At 59.8% G+C, this 20041-nt stretch overlaps 1 protein-coding gene across 1 annotated transcript in view; it reads left to right on the top strand.

Annotated features, from left to right (window-relative positions):
• The window catches only part of AAK1 (AP2 associated kinase 1), a 90954-nt gene that overhangs the window by 20804 nt on the left and 50109 nt on the right, over window positions 1-20041 (top strand). The window contains exons 2-4 of the mRNA XM_054174918.1: window positions 11396-11514; window positions 13958-14066; window positions 16484-16626. Coding sequence (XP_054030893.1) covers window positions 11396-11514; window positions 13958-14066; window positions 16484-16626 — 371 coding nt within the window. The remainder of the gene's footprint in view (window positions 1-11395; window positions 11515-13957; window positions 14067-16483; window positions 16627-20041) is intronic.

The raw sequence follows: 20041 nt of genomic DNA, 5'->3' as shown, positions 1-20041 counted from the left end.
TGGTCTGGATGATCTCAGAGGTCTTTCCCAACCAGAGCAGTTCTGACTCCCTGCTTGCTCAGGGTCACACTGTCTCAGAGACACAGCCCAGTGCTGCAGTCTGGGGAGGGTGAAATGAGGCTGCAGAGAGCCTCCCTCTATCCATTTGTCTTGCTGTCCTCAACCTACCTCCATTGGACTCCCCTGGGGCAAGAGTGAAAGCCTCCTCTGTCTGCCACTCTGTGCTCCCTGCAGCTTTTGGTTTAGGCATCAAACTGCAGGACAAACAAATCTGAAGGCCCGAAGTGCTCAGCATGTTAAAAGCTGCTGAGGTGGAGGTGGCCATGAAAGAGGAAGAGAACAGCAGAGGCCATGCTAAGGACCCTGCAGTTACCTGGGTAAGTGCAGGGAGGCTGCTGGGAGCCTCAAGTGTCCTTTGCCTGCAGGCTGTGTGGTGGCAAACACCTCCTGAAACAGCTGAGGGGGTAGGAGGTGCTCTTGGGCTCTACCAGTGAGTGAGCTTCCAGCAGACCAGAGCAAGACAGATCTAATGCTCACTTTCAAGACTGAATTCTTGGTACTAGTCAGGCCCCTAAGCACCAGCTCCACACTGCTGGAACACCCCCAGGGATGGTGACTGCAGCACTGCCCTGGGCAGAGCATTCCAGTGTCTGAGAGCCCTTCCAGGGCAGAAATATTTCCTGAGATCCAGCCTGAGCCTCCCCAGGTGCAGCTTGGGACCATTTCCTCTGCTCCTGTTTGCCACCAAGGAGCAGAGGCTGTCCCCTGCTCACTGCAACCTCCCTTCAGGGAGCTGCAGGGAGCAATGAGGTCTCCCTCAGCCTCCTCTTCTCCAGCCTGACCCCCCCAGCTCCCTCAGCCCCTGCTCACAGCCCAGGGGCTCCAGGCCCTTCTCCAGCCTCATTGCCCTTCTCTGGCAGGCTCCAGCCCCTCGGTGTCCTTCCTGCAGTGAGGGCCCAGAGCTGAGCACTGCCCTCCAGCTGTGGCCTCCCCAGTGCTGAGCACCTCCTGTCCCTGCTGCCCACCCTGCTCCTGACCCCAGCCAGGCTGCCAGTGGCTTTCTTGGGCCCCTGGGCACTGCTGGCTCCTGGGCAGTGAGTGCCAACCAACACCCCCAGGTCCCTCTCCAGGTTGCAGCTTTCCAACCACACATCCTCAGGTCTGTAGCTCCCCATGGGGTTGCTGTGACCCAGGTGCTGGCCCTGGCCCTTGGCCTTGTTGATCTTCATCCTGTGAGCCTTGGCTCATGGGTCTGACCTCTCCACATCCCAGGGTAAAGCTTCCCAGCCCTGTAGCAGATGGACACAGCCACCCAGCCACTGTCATCTGCAGGGTGCCTCAGTCTCCTCACCCAGGTCATTGATAAAGACATGGAAGAGCTGGGAACCCTCTAAGACCATTCCTTCCTGCTGATGAGATGCTGTGCCCTACCCAGAGTACAAGGAGAAGGGTTCCCAGTCACCCCTCAGTCCCATCCTGTGAGGATGTCTTGGGACTGTCTCATCCATTGAGATGTTGTAATTTGAGGGGTCTCTGCCTGGCTTCCCCTGGCTGGACACCTGAAGGAGCCCTTCCAGCACAGGCTGGCTTCCTGGAGGCAGCCTGCAGAGCTGCTGCCTGCAGGGCAGAGCTCAGGGAGGTGAGCTGTGGCAGCATGGCCTTGGCTGGGTGCTGCTGCTGGGAGGAGTGCATTGTCACACTGCCACAGCTGCCCTGGGCAGCTGCTGCTGCATTTTGTGACCTCTGTTGTCAGGTGCAGGTTTTTCTACCCCTGCAGCATCCTTTCCAAACCCAGGACCTGAAGAACAAAGGCTCTATTTGCCAGGTGCTTGTTTGTCACCATCTGCATTTCAAGGAGGTGGCAGAGAATCATTGAATAGTTTGGGTTGGAAGGGACCTGAAGGCTCAGCCAGCTCCATGGGCAGGGACACCTCCCACCAGCACAGCCTGCTCAAGGCCTCAGCCAGCCTGGCCTGGAACACCTCCAGGGAGCAGGCAGCCACAGCCTCCCTGGGCAGCCTGTGCCAGGCTCTCCTCACCCTTGAGAATGTCTTCCTAACCTCAGCCTCAGTCTCCCCTCTCCCAGGCTGAGCTCAGGAGGTCAGAGGTGCTGCCAGTGCCATGTTGGCTTCCTCTGGTACCACACTCAGCTTGGGCCTTACAGCCCTGACACAAAGTCTGCCTCCTTGCTGTGGCTTCTTCATTGAACCCTTTAAAGCCAGCTCTGGAGGGAGCTGCTGTGTTTGTCTTCAGAAGTGGTAATGCTGACCTCCCTGGAGCAGGTGTTGTGGATGCTTCAGGAGGGAATGTGCTGAGATCCTGACTCCCTCAAGTCCTTGTTCTGTGCCCAAGCAGAGCACTCCCAACAGCACTGCTCCTGGGTTGTGGGCACAGCTTTTAATAAAAAGGGTTAAAATTTGTGACAAAGTCCCCAGGAGCCAGCACTGGTCCCTGGCAGCCCAGAGCCAGCTGAGTGCTGAGCTGCAGCCAGAGCAGGGAGAGCAGCAGCACAGGGAGGGGATTCTGCCCCTCTGCTCTGCTCTGCTCAGCCCCCACCTGCAGCACTGCCTCCAGCTCTGGGCCCCCAGCACAGGAAGGACCTGGAGCTGCTGGAGAGGCTCCAGAGGAGGCCACCAAGGTGAGCAGAGGCTGCAGAACCTCCCCTGTGGGGCCAGGCTGGGAGAGTTGGGGCTGCTCAAGCTGGGGAGGAGAAGGCTCCAGGGAGAGCTCAGAGCAGCCTTGCAGTACCTGCAGGGGCTCCAGGGGAGCTGGGGAGGGACTTTGGACAAGGGCTGGGAGTGCCAGGATGAGGGACAATGGCTTTGAGCTGGGAGAGGGGAGACTGAGACTGGAGATGAGGAAGAAATTGTTGAGAGTGATGGTGGGGAGAGCCTGGCACAGGCTGCCCAGGGAGGCTGTGGCTGCCTCCTGCCTGGGGATGCTCAGTGCCAGGCTGGCTGAGGCCTGGAGCAGGCTGTGCTGGTGGGAGGTGTCCCTGCCCATGGCAGGGGCTTGGAGCTGGCTGAGCTTTGAGCTCCCTTCCAACTCAACCCATTCACAACACAACACAACACAACACAACACAACACTTCTTTTTGGATACAGCATCCTGCCCTGGGAGTGAAGAGCTTGGAGCTGCTGCAGACATTGCAGCCAAAGAGGGAAAAAGGGGGTTTGGAATTGTAGCTTTTAGCAGGTGTGTGGCAGGATGGCCTCCTGCTGGGCTGTGCAAGAGGGGGGAAGAAGCCAGCAGGAAGAACCTCTTGGTTCTGATGGATCCTGACCAAAGCAGCACTGCAGAGCAGTGGCCATGGTGGTTGTGCAGTGGAGCTGCAATGCACAGCCCAGGTGAGGAGTGGCCAGCAAAGAGCTGCCTGTGTGGAGGGCAGCACAAGATATGATCAGCAAGGGCCTGGTCCCTTCCCTTTCCTTCCCCTCATTGTGTTCTTGGGACAGACTGTGGCTACTGAGGAGCTGCTGGGTGCCTCCTGACAGCAGGAGGAGCAGTGCTGGATGCTGTGGCAGTCAGGGGATGCTTCTCTGAAGGTCTCAGCACCTCCCCAGCTCCGCTGTGGTCTGAGGAAGAGTGTGGGCAACAGGAGCAGGGAGGTGATGGTGCCCCTGGGCTGGGCACTGCTCAGGCCTCACCCTCCATCCTGGGCTCAGGTTTGGGCCCCTCACTCCCAGAGGGACCTTGAAGGCTGGAGAAGGGCAACAGAGCTGGGGAAGGAGAACAGCCCTGGGGAGGAGCAGCTGGGGGGTTTGAGCCTGGAGGAGGCTGAGGAAGAGCTCATTGCTCTCTGCAGCTCCTGAGAGGAGGCTGGAGCCAGGTGGGGGCTGGGCTCTGCTCCCCAGTCTCAGGTGACAGAAGGAGAGGCAATGGCCTGGAACTGTGCCAGGGGAGGCTCAGGATGGAGAGGAGAAGAAATTCCTTTGCTGCAGGAGTGGTCAGGGCCTGGCCCAGGCTGCCCAGGGAGGTGGTGGAGTCCCCATGGCTGGAGGTGTTCAGGAGCCCTGTGGCCATGGTGTGGGGCTGGGTTGCTGGTTGGGCTGGGTGATCTCAGAGGGCTTTTTCCAACCCAAACAAGTCCATGATTCTATGGGGAAGGAATCCTGGGGCACCTTGGGTGTTTTTCCCTGTCCTGCAGATGAAGATGGACAAATGACTCACTCCTGGGCGAGGGGAAGCTGTGAGCTGTAGGAGAGCAGCACTTGGCACATCCTGGTGCTGCTCCCTGACGTGCTTGCAGAGCTTGATGCTGCTCTTAGCTGAACCTGGCTGTTGTCTGCAGCTGCTGCAGCTGATTGCATCACTGAGCTCTGCCCCAAGTGGGCTCCTGGGCCTTTGCCCTGTGTGGGGGAGAGCTTGCCATGCCAGAGCTGAGATTTGCCACCTCTCCCCCTGGCAGAGATGCCCCAATGCCTCGGTGCTTTATGTTCATGAGTCACAGCACAGAATCACAGGCTGGGCTGGGAGGAGTCCCTGCAGTGTGGATTTGGGGTTGGTGGGGGATTTGGGGTGTGAAATGACTTCATGTTGTGCCAGCCAGGGTGGTGTCAGAGGTGCAGAGTGGTTCTCAGTCCAGCAGCAGAGGAGATGGCTCAAGAAGTGGCCAAGAAGGCCAAGGGCATCCTGGGGTGGATTAGAAGTGGGCTGGTGAGTAGGTCAGAGAGGTTCTCCTCCCCCTCTCCTCTGCCCTGGTGAGGCCACATCTGGAATATTGTGGCCAGCTCTGGGCCCCTCAGGTCAAGAATCCCTCAGGGAAGTGCCTGAGAGAGTCCATCCCAGAGCCCCAGAGCTGCTGCAGGCAGTGGAACATCTCCCTGTGAGGCCAGGCTGAGGGAGCTGGGGCTTGGAGCAGAGCAGCCTGAGGGCTGCCCTCAGTGCTGGGGATGAAGATGTGCAGGGCTGGAGCCAGGCTCTGCTCAGGGATGGCCAAGGCCAGGCCAAGGGGCACTGGGAGCAAGCTGGAGCAGAGGAGGTGCCAGGGGAAGAGAAGGGAAAACTTTGTCCCTGTGAGGGTGCCAGAGCCTGGAGCAGGCTGCCCAGGGAGGTTGTGGAGTCTCCTCTGGAGAGCTTCCAAACCCTCCTGGATGTGTCCTGTGTGCCCTGCTCTGGCAGCGGCTTGCACTGGCTGATCTCCAGAGGTCCCTTCCAGCCCCTGCCATGCTGGGAGTCTGAGGTGGCTCTGCTGTTGCCTGCTGGTGGTGGCCTGGGGTGGGTAATGTGCAGTGTCAGCCTCTTGTGGCTGTGACTGTGAGGAGTATGAATGCTGGGAAGTGAGTTTTGGGAGAGCTTTGGGGCTGGTGAGCTGCAGCCAGGCTGGGCAGGGCAGGCAGAGGGTTTTCCTGCAGCTGGATCACAGTGTCCTGACTCAGGGGGGAACAAAAGCTCTGAGCCAGCCTGCCCCTTGTTGCTGGGAAAGTCAGTGCTGAGGAAGTGCTTGTGGCTGGGGAGATAAGGCAGGGCATGACATCAGCCTTAATGGCTAAGGGTTGGGAAGCCTTGGGATTGTGCAAATGAAGAGTGGTTTTGTGCCTGGTTCAGCAGAGCACTTAAAGTGCAATGCCTGCTAGCACAGCCCGGGCTCTGAGTGCTCTGCCCCTGTCCCAGGAGCCTCAGGCTTCCTGGGGACAGCTGAAGAGCACTTGGCTGTCCCCTGGCTGCCAGAGCCACAGCCTGGTGGGCAGGCTGGCACACACAGCCCTGAGCTGGAGCTGAAAGAGAGCTGGAAGCACCTCAGGAGCAAGCAGACTGAAGGAGTTGGGGCTGTTCAGTCTGGAGAAGAGAAGGCTCTGAGGTGACCTCATTGTGGCCTTCCAGTATCTGAAGGGGGCTCCAAGAAGGCTGGGGAGGGACTGCTCAGGATCTCAGGCAGTGATAGGACTAGGGGGGATGGAATGAAGCTGGGGGTGGGGAGATTCAGGCTGGAGGGGAGGAGGAAGTTCTTCCCCATGAGAGTGGTGAAGCCCTGGAATGGGTTGTGCAGGGAGGTGGTTGGGGCCCTGTCCCTGGAGGTGTTTAAGCCCAGGCTGGCTGAGGCTCTGGGCAGCCTGCTCTAGTGTGGGGTGTCCCTGCCCATGGCAGGGGGGTTGGAACTAGCTGATCCTTGTGGTCCCTTCCAACCCTGACTGATACTATGATGCTCAGTGCTGGTCCAGCTCAGGGAAGAGAGTGAGCCCTGAGGAAAAAAGCTCTTCCTGGCATCCAGAATGTTCCTGAGGAGCTAGGGGCAGGGAGAAGATCCAAAGTGAAGAAGTGGTGTGTATTTGTTTGTTCATTTTCAGGGTGGGAAGTGGTAAGCTGATCAGTGACTCCCTCCAGCCCGATGGTTTCCCCTACTTGGCTAACAGCTGTGGCCTGGAGGGAAGGGATCCAGCCAGAGGGACCTGGGCAGGCTGCAGAGCTGGGCCCAAGGCAACCTCAGCAAGTCCAACAAGGCCAAGGGCAAGGTTCCTGCAGCTGGGGCAGGGCAATCCCCAGCACAGACCCAGCCTGGGGGAGGAGAGGCTGAGAGCAGCCTGCAGGAGAAGGCCTTGGGGGGGTCAGGTGGTGACAAACTCTCCAGGAGCCAGCAGTGGTCCCTGGCAGCCCAGAGGCAGCTGAGTGCTGAGCTGCAGCCAGAGCAGGGAGAGCAGCAGCACAGGGAGGGGATTCTGCCCCTCTGCTCTGCTCTGCTCAGCCCCCACCTGCAGCACTGCCTCCAGCTCTGGGCCCCCAGCACAGGAAGGACCTGGAGCTGCTGGAGAGGCTCCAGAGGAGGCCATGAGGATGATCAGAGGCTGCAGAACCTCCCCTGTGGGGCCAGGCTGGGAGAGTTGGGGCTGTTGAGGCTGGAGCATTGCTGGCTGCCTGTGACTTGCTTGTGGGAGGACTCCAGGCTCAGGACACTGCTGAGTCCCCAAGTGCAGCAGGCTGCTATCTTCTTACCTTGCCAGGGGCTGAGAGGGGATCATGTGCAGCAGCATGAGGCTGCTTTTACCTCCTCTAGAAGTGCTTGCCTAGCAGTGAAGAGTTTTACATCCTGCTGAAATTACAGAAGGGCTGAAAATACAACTCCAAGTGCTGGAGAGTGGCCAGGACACTGTCACAAACCTGTATGAAATCTGCTCTGGCCTCTGCAGGGGCTGGGGAGAATTGGAGCTTCCCATTTTCTTGCTTAGCTGCTCCTAAAACCAGTTAGCCAGAGCAGCAGTCAGACCAGAGGTGTGCAGCCAGACAGCATCAGGCAGAATTTAGCCCCTGAAAGGTTGCCCAGGCCTGGCACAGGCTGCCCAGGGCAGTGCTGGAGTCCCCATCCCTGAGGGGTGCTGAGGGACATGGTTTGGTGGTGCCCTGGCAGTGCTGGGTTGGTGAATGGACTGAATGAGCTTAAAGCTCTTTGCCAAGCTGAATGATTCTGTGATGCCATGATTCCATGCTCCTGTTCAGCCTGGAGAGGAGAAGGCTCCAGGGAGACCTCAGAGCAGCCTTGCAGTACCTGAAGGGCTCCAGGGGAGCTGGGGAGGGACTTTGGACAAGGGCTGGGAGTGCCAGGATGAGGGCCAATGGCTTTGAGCTGGGAGAGGGGAGACTGAGACTGGAGAGGAGGAAGAAATTGTTGAGAGTGAGGGTGGGGAGAGCCTGGCACAGGTTGCCCAGGGAGGCTGTGGCTGCCTCCTGCCTGGGGGTGTTCAGTGCCAGGCTGGCTGAGGCCTTGAGCAGGCTGTGCTGGTGGGAGATGTCCCTGCCCATGGCAGGGGCTTGGAGCTGGCTGAGCTCTGAGCTCCCTTCCAGCCCAACCCATTCCATCAATCTGTGTTCCCCAAGAGCCTGCAGGCCATTGCTGGCCCTGTGGTGCTGGCAGTGCTGGCTGCACACCCCCTGCTCAGCAGTGTGAGTGGCTCAGGGCTGAGCTCACAGGCAGCTCTTTGTGCCTTGGGATGTGAGCAGTGCTTTAGCTTTGCTGCCTTGGATGGGAGAAGAGCTGAATTGCCTCCAGAGCTTCACTTAGGCACTGACTGAGGAGTGCAGGGCAGAGGTGGCCTCTGAGCTGCCTCTCAGCTGCCTGCTTGCTTCCTTCCCTTCCCTCCCTTGTTTGCTGTGCTGGCTGTTGTGCCTGGGCTGGTCTCTGGCCTTTGGCTTTCCTTACACAGAGTGGCAGGAGGCTGTCCCAGCAGAGGGGAGAGGATGTTGCATGCCTGGCTGAGTGTGGTGCTGAGCCCTGCCTCGCTGTGCCCCGGCAGCCACCCGTGGCACAGCTCCCCAGCCTCCCCTGGGGCACTGACCTTGGCTGGCTGCAGTGCCACAGATCCTGCCCTGTCTGTGAGGCAGTGGAGCTGGCAGCTCCTGGCCCCTGGGAGCCTGCTCTCTGCTGAGGATGGAAATACATTCAAGGACCCTTTGCATGGAGTGTGAGAGCTCTCAGGGCCCAGGTGTAGGGCATCAGGCAAGCAGGGCAGGAATCATATCCTGGAAGGGGTTGGGTTGGATCATCCAGTCCCAACCCCCTGCCACAAGCAAGGTCACCTCAAGGACTGTTAAGATTGGAAAATACCTTTGGGGTCCCCGAGTCCAGCTGTAAGCCAACTACTATGACACTAAACCATACCCTGGAGCACCACAGCTGCAGCTTCTGAGCACCTCCAGGAGTGGAGACTCCACCACCTCCCTGGGCAGCCTGTTCTCCCCAGCTCCACCATGGCCTCCCACCAGCCCAGGCTGCTCAGGGCCTCATCCAGCCTGGCCTTCAACACTTCCAGGCTTGGACCCTCCACAACCCCCCCTGGCAACCTGTCCCAGTGTCTCACCACTCCTCATCCCTGGAGCCTGCTGCAGCTGGGGATGGCTCTGCTGACTGCAGGGGGGTTGGACTCCATGACCTCCAGTGGTCCCTTCCAACCCAGTGCAGTTTATGGCTCTCTGACAAGAGCTGGCAGCTCCTGGCCATTGCAAGGCTTCTCTTGCTTGCTGTTTGCTGAGAATAGAAATAAATGGCCCTGTAATGTGCATCTGGCAGAGCTTCCTCTTCATTGCTTGGCAATTTGCCTCTGATCTATTTGCCTCTCAACTTTGCCCACATTTAGCAAAGTTGGAGGTAGGACTGGAATAAAGAGGGAGAAATTGGTTGTGGTCTGAGGTTCTGGCAGCTGAAAGTTGTCCTTGAGGCTGAGGAGGTGGTGGTTTGTAGATGGGCAGTGTGCAGGGAGGAAGGGTTGAGCAGCTGTGAGCTGCAGGCTTTTCATCTCTGCAGGGTGCTCTCAGAAGCCAGCAGAGTTCAGAGGAGTGCTGGAAGCCTTCTCAGAGTGCCCCCCATCTGTTCAGGGCAGTGTCCAGGCAGCCAGCAGGGCCTGGGCAGCCAGCAGGGCCTGGGCAGCAGCTGTCCCCACCACAGCAGCCTCTGCAGTGAGATCCCTTTGCTGTGTAAGGCTGAGAGACAGCTCCCAAAGCCACCAGAAAGCCCTCACTGGGCACTGTTGGCTGTGCTCACCTCCTGGGCTGCTGCTGCCAGGGGGAGGTTTCAGCCATCTCCTGGGTCCTTCTTCCCCTCTGGCACCTTGCTGGGAAAGCTGAACTGCATTTGCTTCTGCTGCTGCTCTTGAGGTCCCTCTGCAGCCCTCTTTGAAGTCTGGATCTCAGGTATTGGCCACAGCTCCTGGGCTTGCAGCATTGCCTCCTCGTGCACCTGAACCCTAACCTTCAAACCCTGGGGGTTTGAGCTGCAGGGGGGGAGAGGGCAGACTGAGGCTGAGATTAGGAACAAGTTTGTGACAGGGAGGGTGGGATGGGGCTGGCACAGGCTGCCCAGGGGGGCTGGGGCTGCTCCCTCCCTGGAGGTGTCCAAGGCCAGGCTGGCTGAGGCCCTGAGCAGGCTGGGCTGGGGGGAGGTGTCCCTGCCCATGGCAGGGGGCTGGAGCTGGCTGAGCTTTGAGCTCCCTTCCAAGCCAGCCCATGCCATGATTCCCTCATTGCTGTGGTGGTGCTGTTGGCCTTGTCTGCAGGGCAGCAGTGTTGGAGCAGTGCAGGTCATGAGCAGTCAGTGACCAGCATGGGAGGCACTGGGGGTGGTGAGGGACAGCCCAAAGCTCCAGAGCCACCATCCCTTGTGCAGGGGAAACTGGAATCTCCTCTGCTCTGTGTACTGAAGGCCCCTGCCAATTCCAGCTGTTGGAGCAGGCTGCCCAGGGAGGTGGTGGAGTCCCCATGCCTGGGGGTGTTCAGGAAGCTGTAGCTGTGGTGCCTCAGGTTGCAGTTCAGTGGTCCTGGTGGCTGGGCTACTGCTGAGCTTGCTGACCTTAGGCATCTTTTCCAACCTTAATGGTTCTGTGAGAAGCCTCCAAGCAGACACCCCCAGAGCTGTGACCTCAGCCTGGCAGCACCTGCAGCCCCAAGGCTCCTGGAGGGAGCTCTGCTGTGTGCTGCTGCCTGGCTGGGATCAAGCCTTGTGTCTGTAAGCCTTTGTGACCCCTGAGAGCTGGGGGCCTGATCCTGCCCCTGCCTTTGGAAGCCAGGCAGCAGCTGTGGTGGGCTCTGGGTGTGCTTCACATTGGCCTCTGTGCCCTGCTGATGGATGTGAGCTGTGCTTTGGAGCCTTGCTGGATGAGGAGCCTGGCAGGGAGCTGCTGTTCTTTGTGCTCTTGGTCCTTCCCTTCCCCTCATCCCCCTGAGTGCTGCACAGCTCCAGCCTGCCCTGCATGCAGGGAGTGCTGGGGCCAGTGGGCACTGGAGGGGCCATGAATGCAGGGCCATGCAAGCCAGGGGGGGTTGTCACACCTGAGCTGACCTACATGTGGGCTGAGGACCTGAGGGCAGGCAGACTCTTGGGTGGGTTGTGCCTTGCTGGGTGCACTCCAAACCCAGCCTTAGTAAACTCTGCTTTGGAAGTGAGGCCACAAGGGTGGTCAGAAGGCTGGGGACAGGCTGGGAGAGCTGGGGCTGCTCAGCCTGCAGAAGGCTCCAGGGGGACCTCAGAGCTGCATTTCACTGTCTGCAGGGGACCTACAGGCAGGCTGGGCAGGGACTGCTCAGAAGGGGCTGTGGGGATAGGTCCAGGGGCAGTGGTTTGGAACTGGAGCAGGGCAGAGTTGGGTTGGACATCAGCAGAAGCTCTGCACAGTGAGGCTGGGGAGACACTGGCACAGGCTGCCCAGGGCTGAGGCTCCATCCCTGGAGCCATTCAGGCTCAGCCTGGCTGTGTCCCTGGGCAGCCTGCTCCAGCTGGAGCTGTCCCTGCTGCCTGCAGGGGCTGGGGAGATGCCCTTGGGGGGTCCCTGCCAGCCTGCTGCGGTCTGACTCTGGAGGCACATGGGAGCTCTGCTGGCTGCTGCCCAGTCCCCTCCTGCCTGTGCTGTGGGGGTGGGGGCAGGGGCAGGGGGCTCCTTGGCTGGTGCTGAGGCTGGTTTGTGTCCTCCCCAGGGGGCTTTGCCATCGTGTTCCTGGTGAGGACCAGCAATGGGGTGAAGTGCGCCCTGAAGCGGATGTACGTCAACAGCGAGCACGACCTGCAGGTGTGCAAGAGGGAGATCCAGATCATGGTAAGGCACCCCTGGGGCTGGGGAGGGGCAGGGCCTGGGCTCCTGCTGCCTGCCTCCTGGGCAGCACCCTGCTGTAAGCTGTGAGCCTTCAGAGCAAAGCTGCCCCCAAGAAGGGCTGAGCCCTGGGGGTAGGTGGCTGGGTGAAAATCTGGAGGAGAAGGCTCCAGGGGGACCTCAGAGCTGCCTGCCAGGAGCTGAAGGCATCCTTCAGGAAGGCTGCAGAGGGACTTTTCCTGAGGGTGTCTAGAGGTAGGCCAAGGGGGAATGGTTTGAAGCTGAGGGAGAGCAGGGGTAGAGTGGAGCTGAGGAAGAAGTTGCCCAGGGAGGTTGTGGATGTGCCCTGCCTGTAGGCCTGGTGCACCCAGCATGGTTCAGAGGAGGCCATGAAAATGATCAGAAAACCTCCCCTCTGGGGCCAGGCTGCCAGAGTCCATCAGGTTGGATGAGGCCTTGAGAGGTGTCCCTGCCCATGGCAAGGGGGGCTGGAGGAGGTGATCTCTGAGGTCCCATCCAACCTGAGCCATTCTATGGACATCAGGAGGAAGTTCTTTGCTATGAGGGTGCTGAAGTCTGTCTGGAATGGGTTGCTCAGAGATGTGGCTGAGGCCCCATGCCTGGAGACATTCAAGATCAGACTTGCTGTGGCCCTTGGGCACCAGCTGGAGGTGTCCCAGCCGAGTGCAGGGCTGTTGCACAGGATGCCTTGGAGGGTCCCTTCCAACCTGATGCAATCTGTGAAACTTGAGATGGTCCAAAGAGGTTTGCTGGGTCTTGCTGGGAGCCTGGTGACCATGGCAGTGCTGCTTTAAGAAGTGGGGGAGGTAATGAAAGCCTCCCTCTGCTGCCTGCCCACAGGAGCTGCAGGCTTGGGGCCAGTGATGTTCCCCCCAGAGGCTCTCACCTGTAGCAGATCTGGGATGTGTCTTTGGCAGTAGTTTTTCATGAGGCTCCTACCTTCAAAGTGACCTCCTGGGGGGTGTGTGACAGCCCAGCACAGCTTCTGGGTGTGGTTTGTCATCACCAGTGCTGCCTGGCAGAGCTAGGATCAGATCTCCCTTCAAAGCTGCTTGACTTGGCTTTGCCTTGCTGGTGTCTTCCATTGTCTCCTGGCTCTGGTGCCTCTTTGCAGTGTGTGGCTAAGCTGGAAAGGGAGGGCAAGAAGTGTCCTCCTGACTGGGCAGCTCTGAGGGCCTCTTGCCCCAGTCACCAAGCCTTGAGCAAGCTGTGCCTCCCTGCAGGGAAGGCTTTCCTTCTTTCCTAGCCTGTGGGCAGTAAGTGTTTGAAGCTGAGGTGCCCTGTCTGCAGGCATGCAGCATCCCAGCAGAAGGTGGTTGCCCCCCAGCAGTGTGTGTGGAGCTGGCAGGCCCAAGGAGTGCCTTTGCCTTGCAGGTTCAGCTTGTGCCAGTGAGGCAGTGTCAGCAGAGTGCTGCTTCACTCCATCAAGGCACCTAAAGAAAGGTAGTGCTGAAGCCCTGTCCTGGGAGCAAAGGCTGGGAGCTGGGTTTGCTCAGCCTGGAGAAGGTTCAGGGCAGACCTTGCTGCCATGGAGCAGGGCTGGCTGCCAGGAGGATGCAGACTCCCTTGTCCCAGGGAGCCCAGTGGGAAAGAGCACCCCTGGGTGCTGAGGGTACTGCTGGGCACATTGCCACTGGAGTCCAGGAGGAAATGTTTGCCCCTGGGGATATTTGGAGACTGGAATCATCTCCCAAGGGAAGCAGGGCAGTCCCCTGCACTGGGCAGTTGGAGACTGAGCTTGGCAGGCTGCTGGGCCAGCTCCTTCCCAGTGCCCCAGCACCCAGAGAGGTTGGAGCAGATGGTCCCTGGGGTCCCTTGCAGCCTGGCCTCCTGTGTGCCCCTGCAGCAAGGCTCCCTTGGATGTTGTTAGCTTAGGGAGGCTTTGGTGAGCACCAGAGAGCTGAGCAGGTCTGTGCTGGTGGAAGAGTGGAGGAGATGAGAGAGGTCAGCACAGCACATGGTGTGGGTGGGCAGCAGAGCACATCTGCCCTGCTGTGCCCTCTGTGCCAAGGAGCAGCAAGGTGCAGGTGCCTGGGCCTGGGCCCTCCAAGGGCACATGGAAGACTCTGGGTCAGTCCCTGGCCCAGTCAGGCTCTGGGGCTGCTGGGCTGGGGTCTCTGGGGCAGTCCCTGGCCCAGTCAGGCTCTGGGGCTGCTGGGCTGGGGTCTCTGGGGCAGTCCCTGGCCCAGTCAGGCTCTGGGGCTGCTGGGCTGGGGTCTCTGGGTCAGTTGGTTCATTGGCTTGGCTCCAGGCCTTCAGGAAGCAGAAGAGGAGGGAGAGGCCTGAGGTGTGCTCAGGGTCTCTGTGGCAGTGACAGAAGCTTGCTCCTGGGCAGGAAAGCAGCCAGGAACGCTGTGAGGTGCAGCAGCACCATGGCAGTGCTGCTGCCTCTCTTTGCCTGGCTCATGGGTGAGCTCTTCTCTTGCAGAGGGACCTGGCTGGCCACAAGAACATCGTTGGCTACATTGACTCCAGCATCAACTCGGTGAGCAGCGGAGACGTGTGGGAGGTGCTGATCCTGATGGACTTCTGCCGAGGTGAGCCTGGGCTCCAGGGGGCTCTGGCCCTTCTCACTGCTTGCAGCAAAGCTTCAAGCATCTTCCCTTCCAAAACCAAGCACAACCCTGCTCTGGGCCTGGCCCTTCCTTGGCTACCAGAGCAAAGGCAGAGCGTGGTGTGGAGAAGTGGATGATGGCAGGTCTGAAGGAGGGGGGGATGGGGTCAGGTGTTTGGTGGTATTTCAGGTGAGGAGGGACTGTGCCAAGGGCTGGGAGTGCCAGGCTGAGGGCCAGTGGCTTTGAGCTGGGAGAGGGGAGTCTGAGACTGGAAGAGGAGGAAGGAATTCTTTGCAGGGAGGGTGGGGAGAGCCTGGCACAGGCTGCCCAGGGAGGCTGTGGCTGCCTCCTGCCTGGGGGTGTTGCAGGCCAGGCTGGCTGAGGCCTGCAGCAAGCTGTGCTGGTGGGAGGTGTCCCTGCCCATGGCAGGGGGGTGGCACTGGATGGTTTTTGAGGTCCCTTCCAAGTCAGCCCTGTCTGTGAGTCTGGAGGGAGCAGAGTGATGTTCCTCTGCTGGCTGCCTTGGGCCAGCTGCTCAGCACATGCCAGCTTCTGTGTCCAGCACTCAGATGGAGGCCCAGGGTTTGTGTCACTCCTCTTGTGTCACATAGCTTCCAGACCAGATCCCTGGGGCTGGGTGTGCACAGCTCTGCTTGCTTGGAGTGCAGAACCTCCACAGCTGAGCTTTTGCACCGTGGCAATCCAACCTCCTGATGCTTGTGGTGTGCAGTGAGACAACTTGCTTTGGCAGGTTGAGAAGGGAGCCTTTATTTCTCTCTTTAGGGAGCAGGGAAGAATCTCTGCAGGGCTTGCTTTGGAAAGGCCTTGACAGGGCCTGCAGCAAGAGGCCCCAGGGACAATGGTTTGAAGCTGGAGCAGGGCAGAGTTGGGTTGGACATCAGGAGAAGCTCTGCACAGGGAGGCTGGGGAGACACTGGCACAGGCTGCCCAGGGCTGGGGCTGAGGCTCCATCCCTGGAGCCATTCAAGCTCAGCCTGGCTGTGTCCCTGGGCAGCCTGCTCCAGCTGGAGCTGTCCCTGCTGAGTGCAGGGGGTGGGGAGGATGCCCTCTGAGGGTCCCTGCCAACCTGCTGCAGTCTGACAGCAGCAAACCCTCGCAGCTGAGGCAGGTTCAGGACCTGCTCTTTTTGTCTGGAGTTCCTCCAGGTGCAGATGGACTTAGAATTCCTCTGGTATTGGCTTTAGCCAAGCCACTTAGTGGTGTGTGGCAAACTGGGCTGTGGGTGCCCCAGCATCAGCCTGGCATTGCTCTAGCCTGACAAAACTGATTTTGAAGGAGGAAGAGGTTGTGGCTCTGAGTGCTGAGAGCCAGGTGGCTGTGGGGCTGAGCAGGTCACCTGCTGCTCCTGGGAGAGGGCAGAGCTGTACCTGCTGCCAGCACACACACAACCCCCTGGGATCTGGGTGAGGAAGTGAGGGCAGAGGCTGAGTAAGCAGATTGCAAAGAGCCTCCGGGGAAGGCTTGGTGTGAATTTGGAGTCTGACCTCCTGGGGTGCTGAGTGTGCAGGCAGGCTGTGAGGGGGAGCATGCTGAGAGCAGCTCTCTGCAAGGCTGGGCCTTAGCCCAGGCTTCATTTTGCTGCCCTGCCTCCTCTGCTCCGGTCTGGGGTTGTTTAGTCTGGAGCAGAGGAGGCTGAGGGAGAGCTCCTTGCTCTCTGCAGTGCCCTGGGAGGAGGCTGGAGCCAGGTGGGGGTTGGGCTCTGCTCCCTCGTCTCAGGTGATAGAAGAAGAGGCAGTGGCCTGGAATTGTGCCAGGGGAGGCTCAGGTTGGAGATGAAGGAAAGTTTCTTCACTGCCAGAGTGGTCAGAGACTGGCCCAGGCTGCCCAGGGGGGTGGTGGAGTCCCCAGCCCTGGAGGTGTTCAAGAATTCTGGGTTGAGTTTTGAGCCCCTCCAAGAAGGACTTTGAGGGCTGGAGCAGGCCCAGAGCAGGGCAGCAGAGCTGGGGAAGGGTCTGGAGAGCAGGGCTGGGGAGGAGCAGCTGAGGGAGCTGGGGGGGTTGAGGCTGGAGCAGAGGAGGCTGAGGGAGAGCTCATTGCTCTCTGCAGCTCCTGAGAGGAGGCTGGAGCCAGGTGGGGGTTGGGCTCTACTCCCTCACCTCAGGTGCTAGGTGGCAAGGAAGAGGCCTCAGGTTGCCCCAGGGGAGGGTTAGGTTTGGGATGAGGAAAAGTTTCCTTGCTGCAAGAGTGGTCAGGGCCTGGCCCAGGCTGCCCAGGGAGGTGGTGGAGTCCCCCTGCCTGGAGGTGCTCCAGGGCCCTGTGGCCATGGCAGCTGGGGCCCTGGTTTGGTGCCCATGGTGCTGCTGGGTTGCTGGCTGCTCTCAGAGGCTCTCCAAGGCTGCCTCCTGGGCCGTCCTGACCGCTGGCTGTGCTCTCCCCAGGGGGCCAAGTGGTGAACCTGATGAACCAGCGGCTGCAGACAGGCTTCACCGAGGGGGAGGTGCTGCAGATCTTCTGTGACACCTGCGAGGCCGTGGCCAGGCTGCACCAGTGCAAGACCCCAATCATCCACAGGGACCTGAAGGTGAGTGGTGGGCTGCAGCAGCAGGGAGCTGCTGTCCCTCCTGCCGTGGCAGGCAGCCCTGTGGCCCCAGAGCTGTGTGGCTGCTGGGAGCAGTGAGGCAAGTGGGCATCAGGCCCTCCCTCTCTACTGGGAGATAAAAAACAGCACCCAGCCTTTGGTGCTGCTGCTCACCATATGTTTGCCATCTCCAGAGCTGCTTAGGGAACACAAATGGTGGTGAAGGATCTGCTGTGCACAGGAGATGTGCCAGAGCCTGGCTGGTGGATTCTTCTGCCACCTGAAAGCTGCCGGTGGTAGGGAGTAGCTCACAGAAAGCAAGCTGGAAATTTGTCCCCTGGCCACACATCACAAAGGTCCCTCCAGGCCTGGGGGCAGGAGTCATTAGGAGCTGTTGAAACTGGCCTCCAGCTCTCTGTTGACCGTGGAAGTGTTTTGTAAAACCCTCTGTGTGTAGCTTGGAACAGAGCTGGGCCAGCAGGAGAGCTTTGGAGAGATCCCCCTGGCTGTAATCAAACAAACAAAGCCACACAAAGCCCTTCCCAGTGCCTCTCAGCCGGCTTGGAAAGTGCCTGACTCATGCATTCGGGCAAGCAGGAGGCTCCTGCCTGCTTTTGGAATTCAGATGTGCTCTGTGGGTCAGGCTCTGTGTGCAGAGGCCTCAGCCCATGCTTGCTTTGGGCCTTTGGGCCTCGGTTTCTAGCAGGGGAAGGCTCCAGGTAGCACAGAGGGAAAAGTCCTCAAGGCTTGGGCTGCTGTGGTGAGTTTGCAGTGCTGAGGGAGAATGGATGCATGAGGCAAGCTTGAGGTGGATTTGTAGAGTGAAGAGAGAGGAGTCCTACAGACCCAGGCTGGGGGAGGAGAGGCTGAGAGCAGCCTGCAGGAGAAGGCCTTGGGGGGGTCAGGCGGTCCCCAGGAGCCAGCACTGGTCCCTGGCAGCCCAGAGCCAGCTGAGTGCTGAGCTGCAGCCAGAGCAGGGAGAGCAGCACAGGGAGGGGATTCTGCCCCTCTGCTCTGCTCTGCTCAGCCCCCACCTGCAGCACTGCCTCCAGCTCTGGGCCCCCAGCACAGGAAGGACCTGGAGCTGCTGGAGAGGCTCCAGAGGAGGCCACCAAGGTGATGAGAGGCTGCAGAACCTCCCCTGTGGGGCCAGGCTGGGAGAGTTGGGGCTGTTCAGGCTGGAGAAGAGAAGGCTCCAGGGAGAGCTCAGAGCAGCCTTGCAGTACCTGAAGTGGCCTGGGAGAAGAGACCAACCCCCTCCTGGCTACAACCTCCCTTCAGGGAGTTGCAGAGAGCAAGAAGGTCTCCCCTTAGCCTCCTCTTCTGCAGGCTAAGCAACCCCAGCTCCCTCAGCCTCTCCTCACAGGGCTGTGCTCAAGGCCTCTCCCCAGCCTTGTTGCCCTTCTCTGGACACCTTCAAGTCTCTCAATGTCCTTCCTAAACTGAGGGGCCCAGAACTGGACACAGGACTCAAGGTGTGGCCTAACCAATGCAGAGTCCAGGGACACAATGACTTCCCTGCTCCTGCTGGCCACACTGTTCCTGATGCAGGCCAGGATGCCCTTGGCCTTCTTGGCCACCTGGGCACACTGCTGGCTCATGTTCAGCCAGCTGTCAATCAGCACCCCCAGGTCCCTCTCTGTTTGGCAGCTCTCAGCCACTCTGCCCCCAGCCTGTAGCTCTGCATGGGGTTGCTGTGGCCAAAGTGCAGCCCCTGGCACTTGTTGAATGCCATCCTGTTGGCCTCTGCCCATCTGCCCAGTCGGTCGAGGTCCCTCTGCAGAGCCCTTCTGCCCTCTAACAGATCAACTCCTGCTCCTAACTTGGTGTCATCTGCAAACTTGCTGATGACTGACTCAATGCCCTCATCCAGATCATCAGTGAAGATGTTAAAGAGGCTGGGGCCCAGCACTGATCCCTGGGGCACACCACTGGTGCCTGGCTGCCAGCTGGCTGTGGCACCATTCACCACCACTCTCTGGGCTCAGCCTCCAGCCAGTTCCTAACCCAGCTCAGAGAGCTGCTGTCCCAGCCAGGGGCTGGCAGCTTGGCCAGGAGTTTGCTGTGGGGGATGGTGTCAAAGGCCTTGCTGAAGTCCAGGCAGAGCACATCCACAGCCTGCCCCACATCCACCAGGCAGTGCCCTGGGCATGGAAGGAGATCAGGTTGGTCAGGCAGGATCTGCCCTTCCTAAATCCATGCTGGCTGGGCCTGAGCCCTTGGCCATCCTTCAGGTGCAGTTATTGCCCCCAGCATAATCTGCTCCATCACTTTCCCTGGCACTGAGGTCAGGCTGCCAGGCCTGGAGTTTCCAGGTTCCTCCATCTGACCCTTCTTGTGGCTGGGCACCACCTTGGCCAGTTTCAGTCACCTGGGACCTCTCCAGTGAGCCAGGGCTGGAGGAAGTGATGGTGAGTATGAGGCAGTGTGTGCAGCAGGAAGGTTGGGTGAACATCATCTTGGGGAAGAGTGGGCAGAGGTTGACTCTGCAGCCAGCTGCATGGGGGTTGGAGGCTTTGCTTCGCCTCCCAGCTCTTTGAAGTTGCTCCAGGGCTGGAGGTTCCTGCCCAGAGAGCTCTGCCAGCAGCAGGAATTGTGTGAATGGTCTTTAAGGCCTTTCAGACAAGTGCAGCTGGGTTGGTTTCAGCAGCCTGGGGCTGGGAGGTTTTTCAATCAACCCAACAGGCTTTGGGCAAAGCAAAGCAGCCTCCTGCTGGCACAGGCTCCAGCTGCTGGGAAGGAACCAAGGGCAGGGGCAAGAGCACCTCTCAGCAGCCTGTCTGTGGGCAGCAGTGGGCTCCTCTCTGTGAGTGAAGGCCAGGGAAGAGCCTGAATCAGCAGATGCTTTAAAGCTCATCCAGTGCAGCCCCCCTGCAGCCAGCAGGGACATCCCCAGCCAGAGCAGGTTGCTCACAGCCCTGAACAACCTGACCTGCAGAGGTGCCAGCCCTGGGGCAGCTCCCAGCTCTCTGAGCAGCCTGGGCCAGGCTCTCCCCGCCCTCAGTGTCAAACATTTCTGCCTCCTCTCCACTCTGAATCTCCCTCTGTTAGTTTCAGACCGTCCCCCCCTGGCCTGTTCCAACAAGCCCTGCTCAAAAGTCTTCTCTGGGCTGAACAAACCCAACTCAGCTGTGCCCTGGGCTGGTCCCCAGCAGTGTGGGCAGCAGGGGCAGGGAGGGGATTCTGCCCCTCTGCCCTGCTGAGACCTCCCTGCAGTGCTGGGGCAGCTCTGGAATCCACAGCACAGACAGGGACCTGCTGGAGCAGGGCCAGAGGAGGCCACAGCGATGCAGGCAGGGCTGGAGGCCCTCTGCTGGGAGGCCAGGCTGGGGGAGCTGGGCTTGGGCAGCCTGGAGAGAAGAAGGCTTCACAGGGACCTTCTGGTGGCCTTCCAGGAGAGCTGGAGAAGGACTCTGTA

This window comes from Dryobates pubescens, chromosome 31 (assembly GCF_014839835.1).
Source record: "Dryobates pubescens isolate bDryPub1 chromosome 31, bDryPub1.pri, whole genome shotgun sequence".
In the NCBI taxonomy this organism is placed as follows: Eukaryota; Metazoa; Chordata; class Aves; order Piciformes; family Picidae; genus Dryobates; species Dryobates pubescens.
This window is presented reverse-complemented; position numbering and strand designations above follow the sequence as displayed.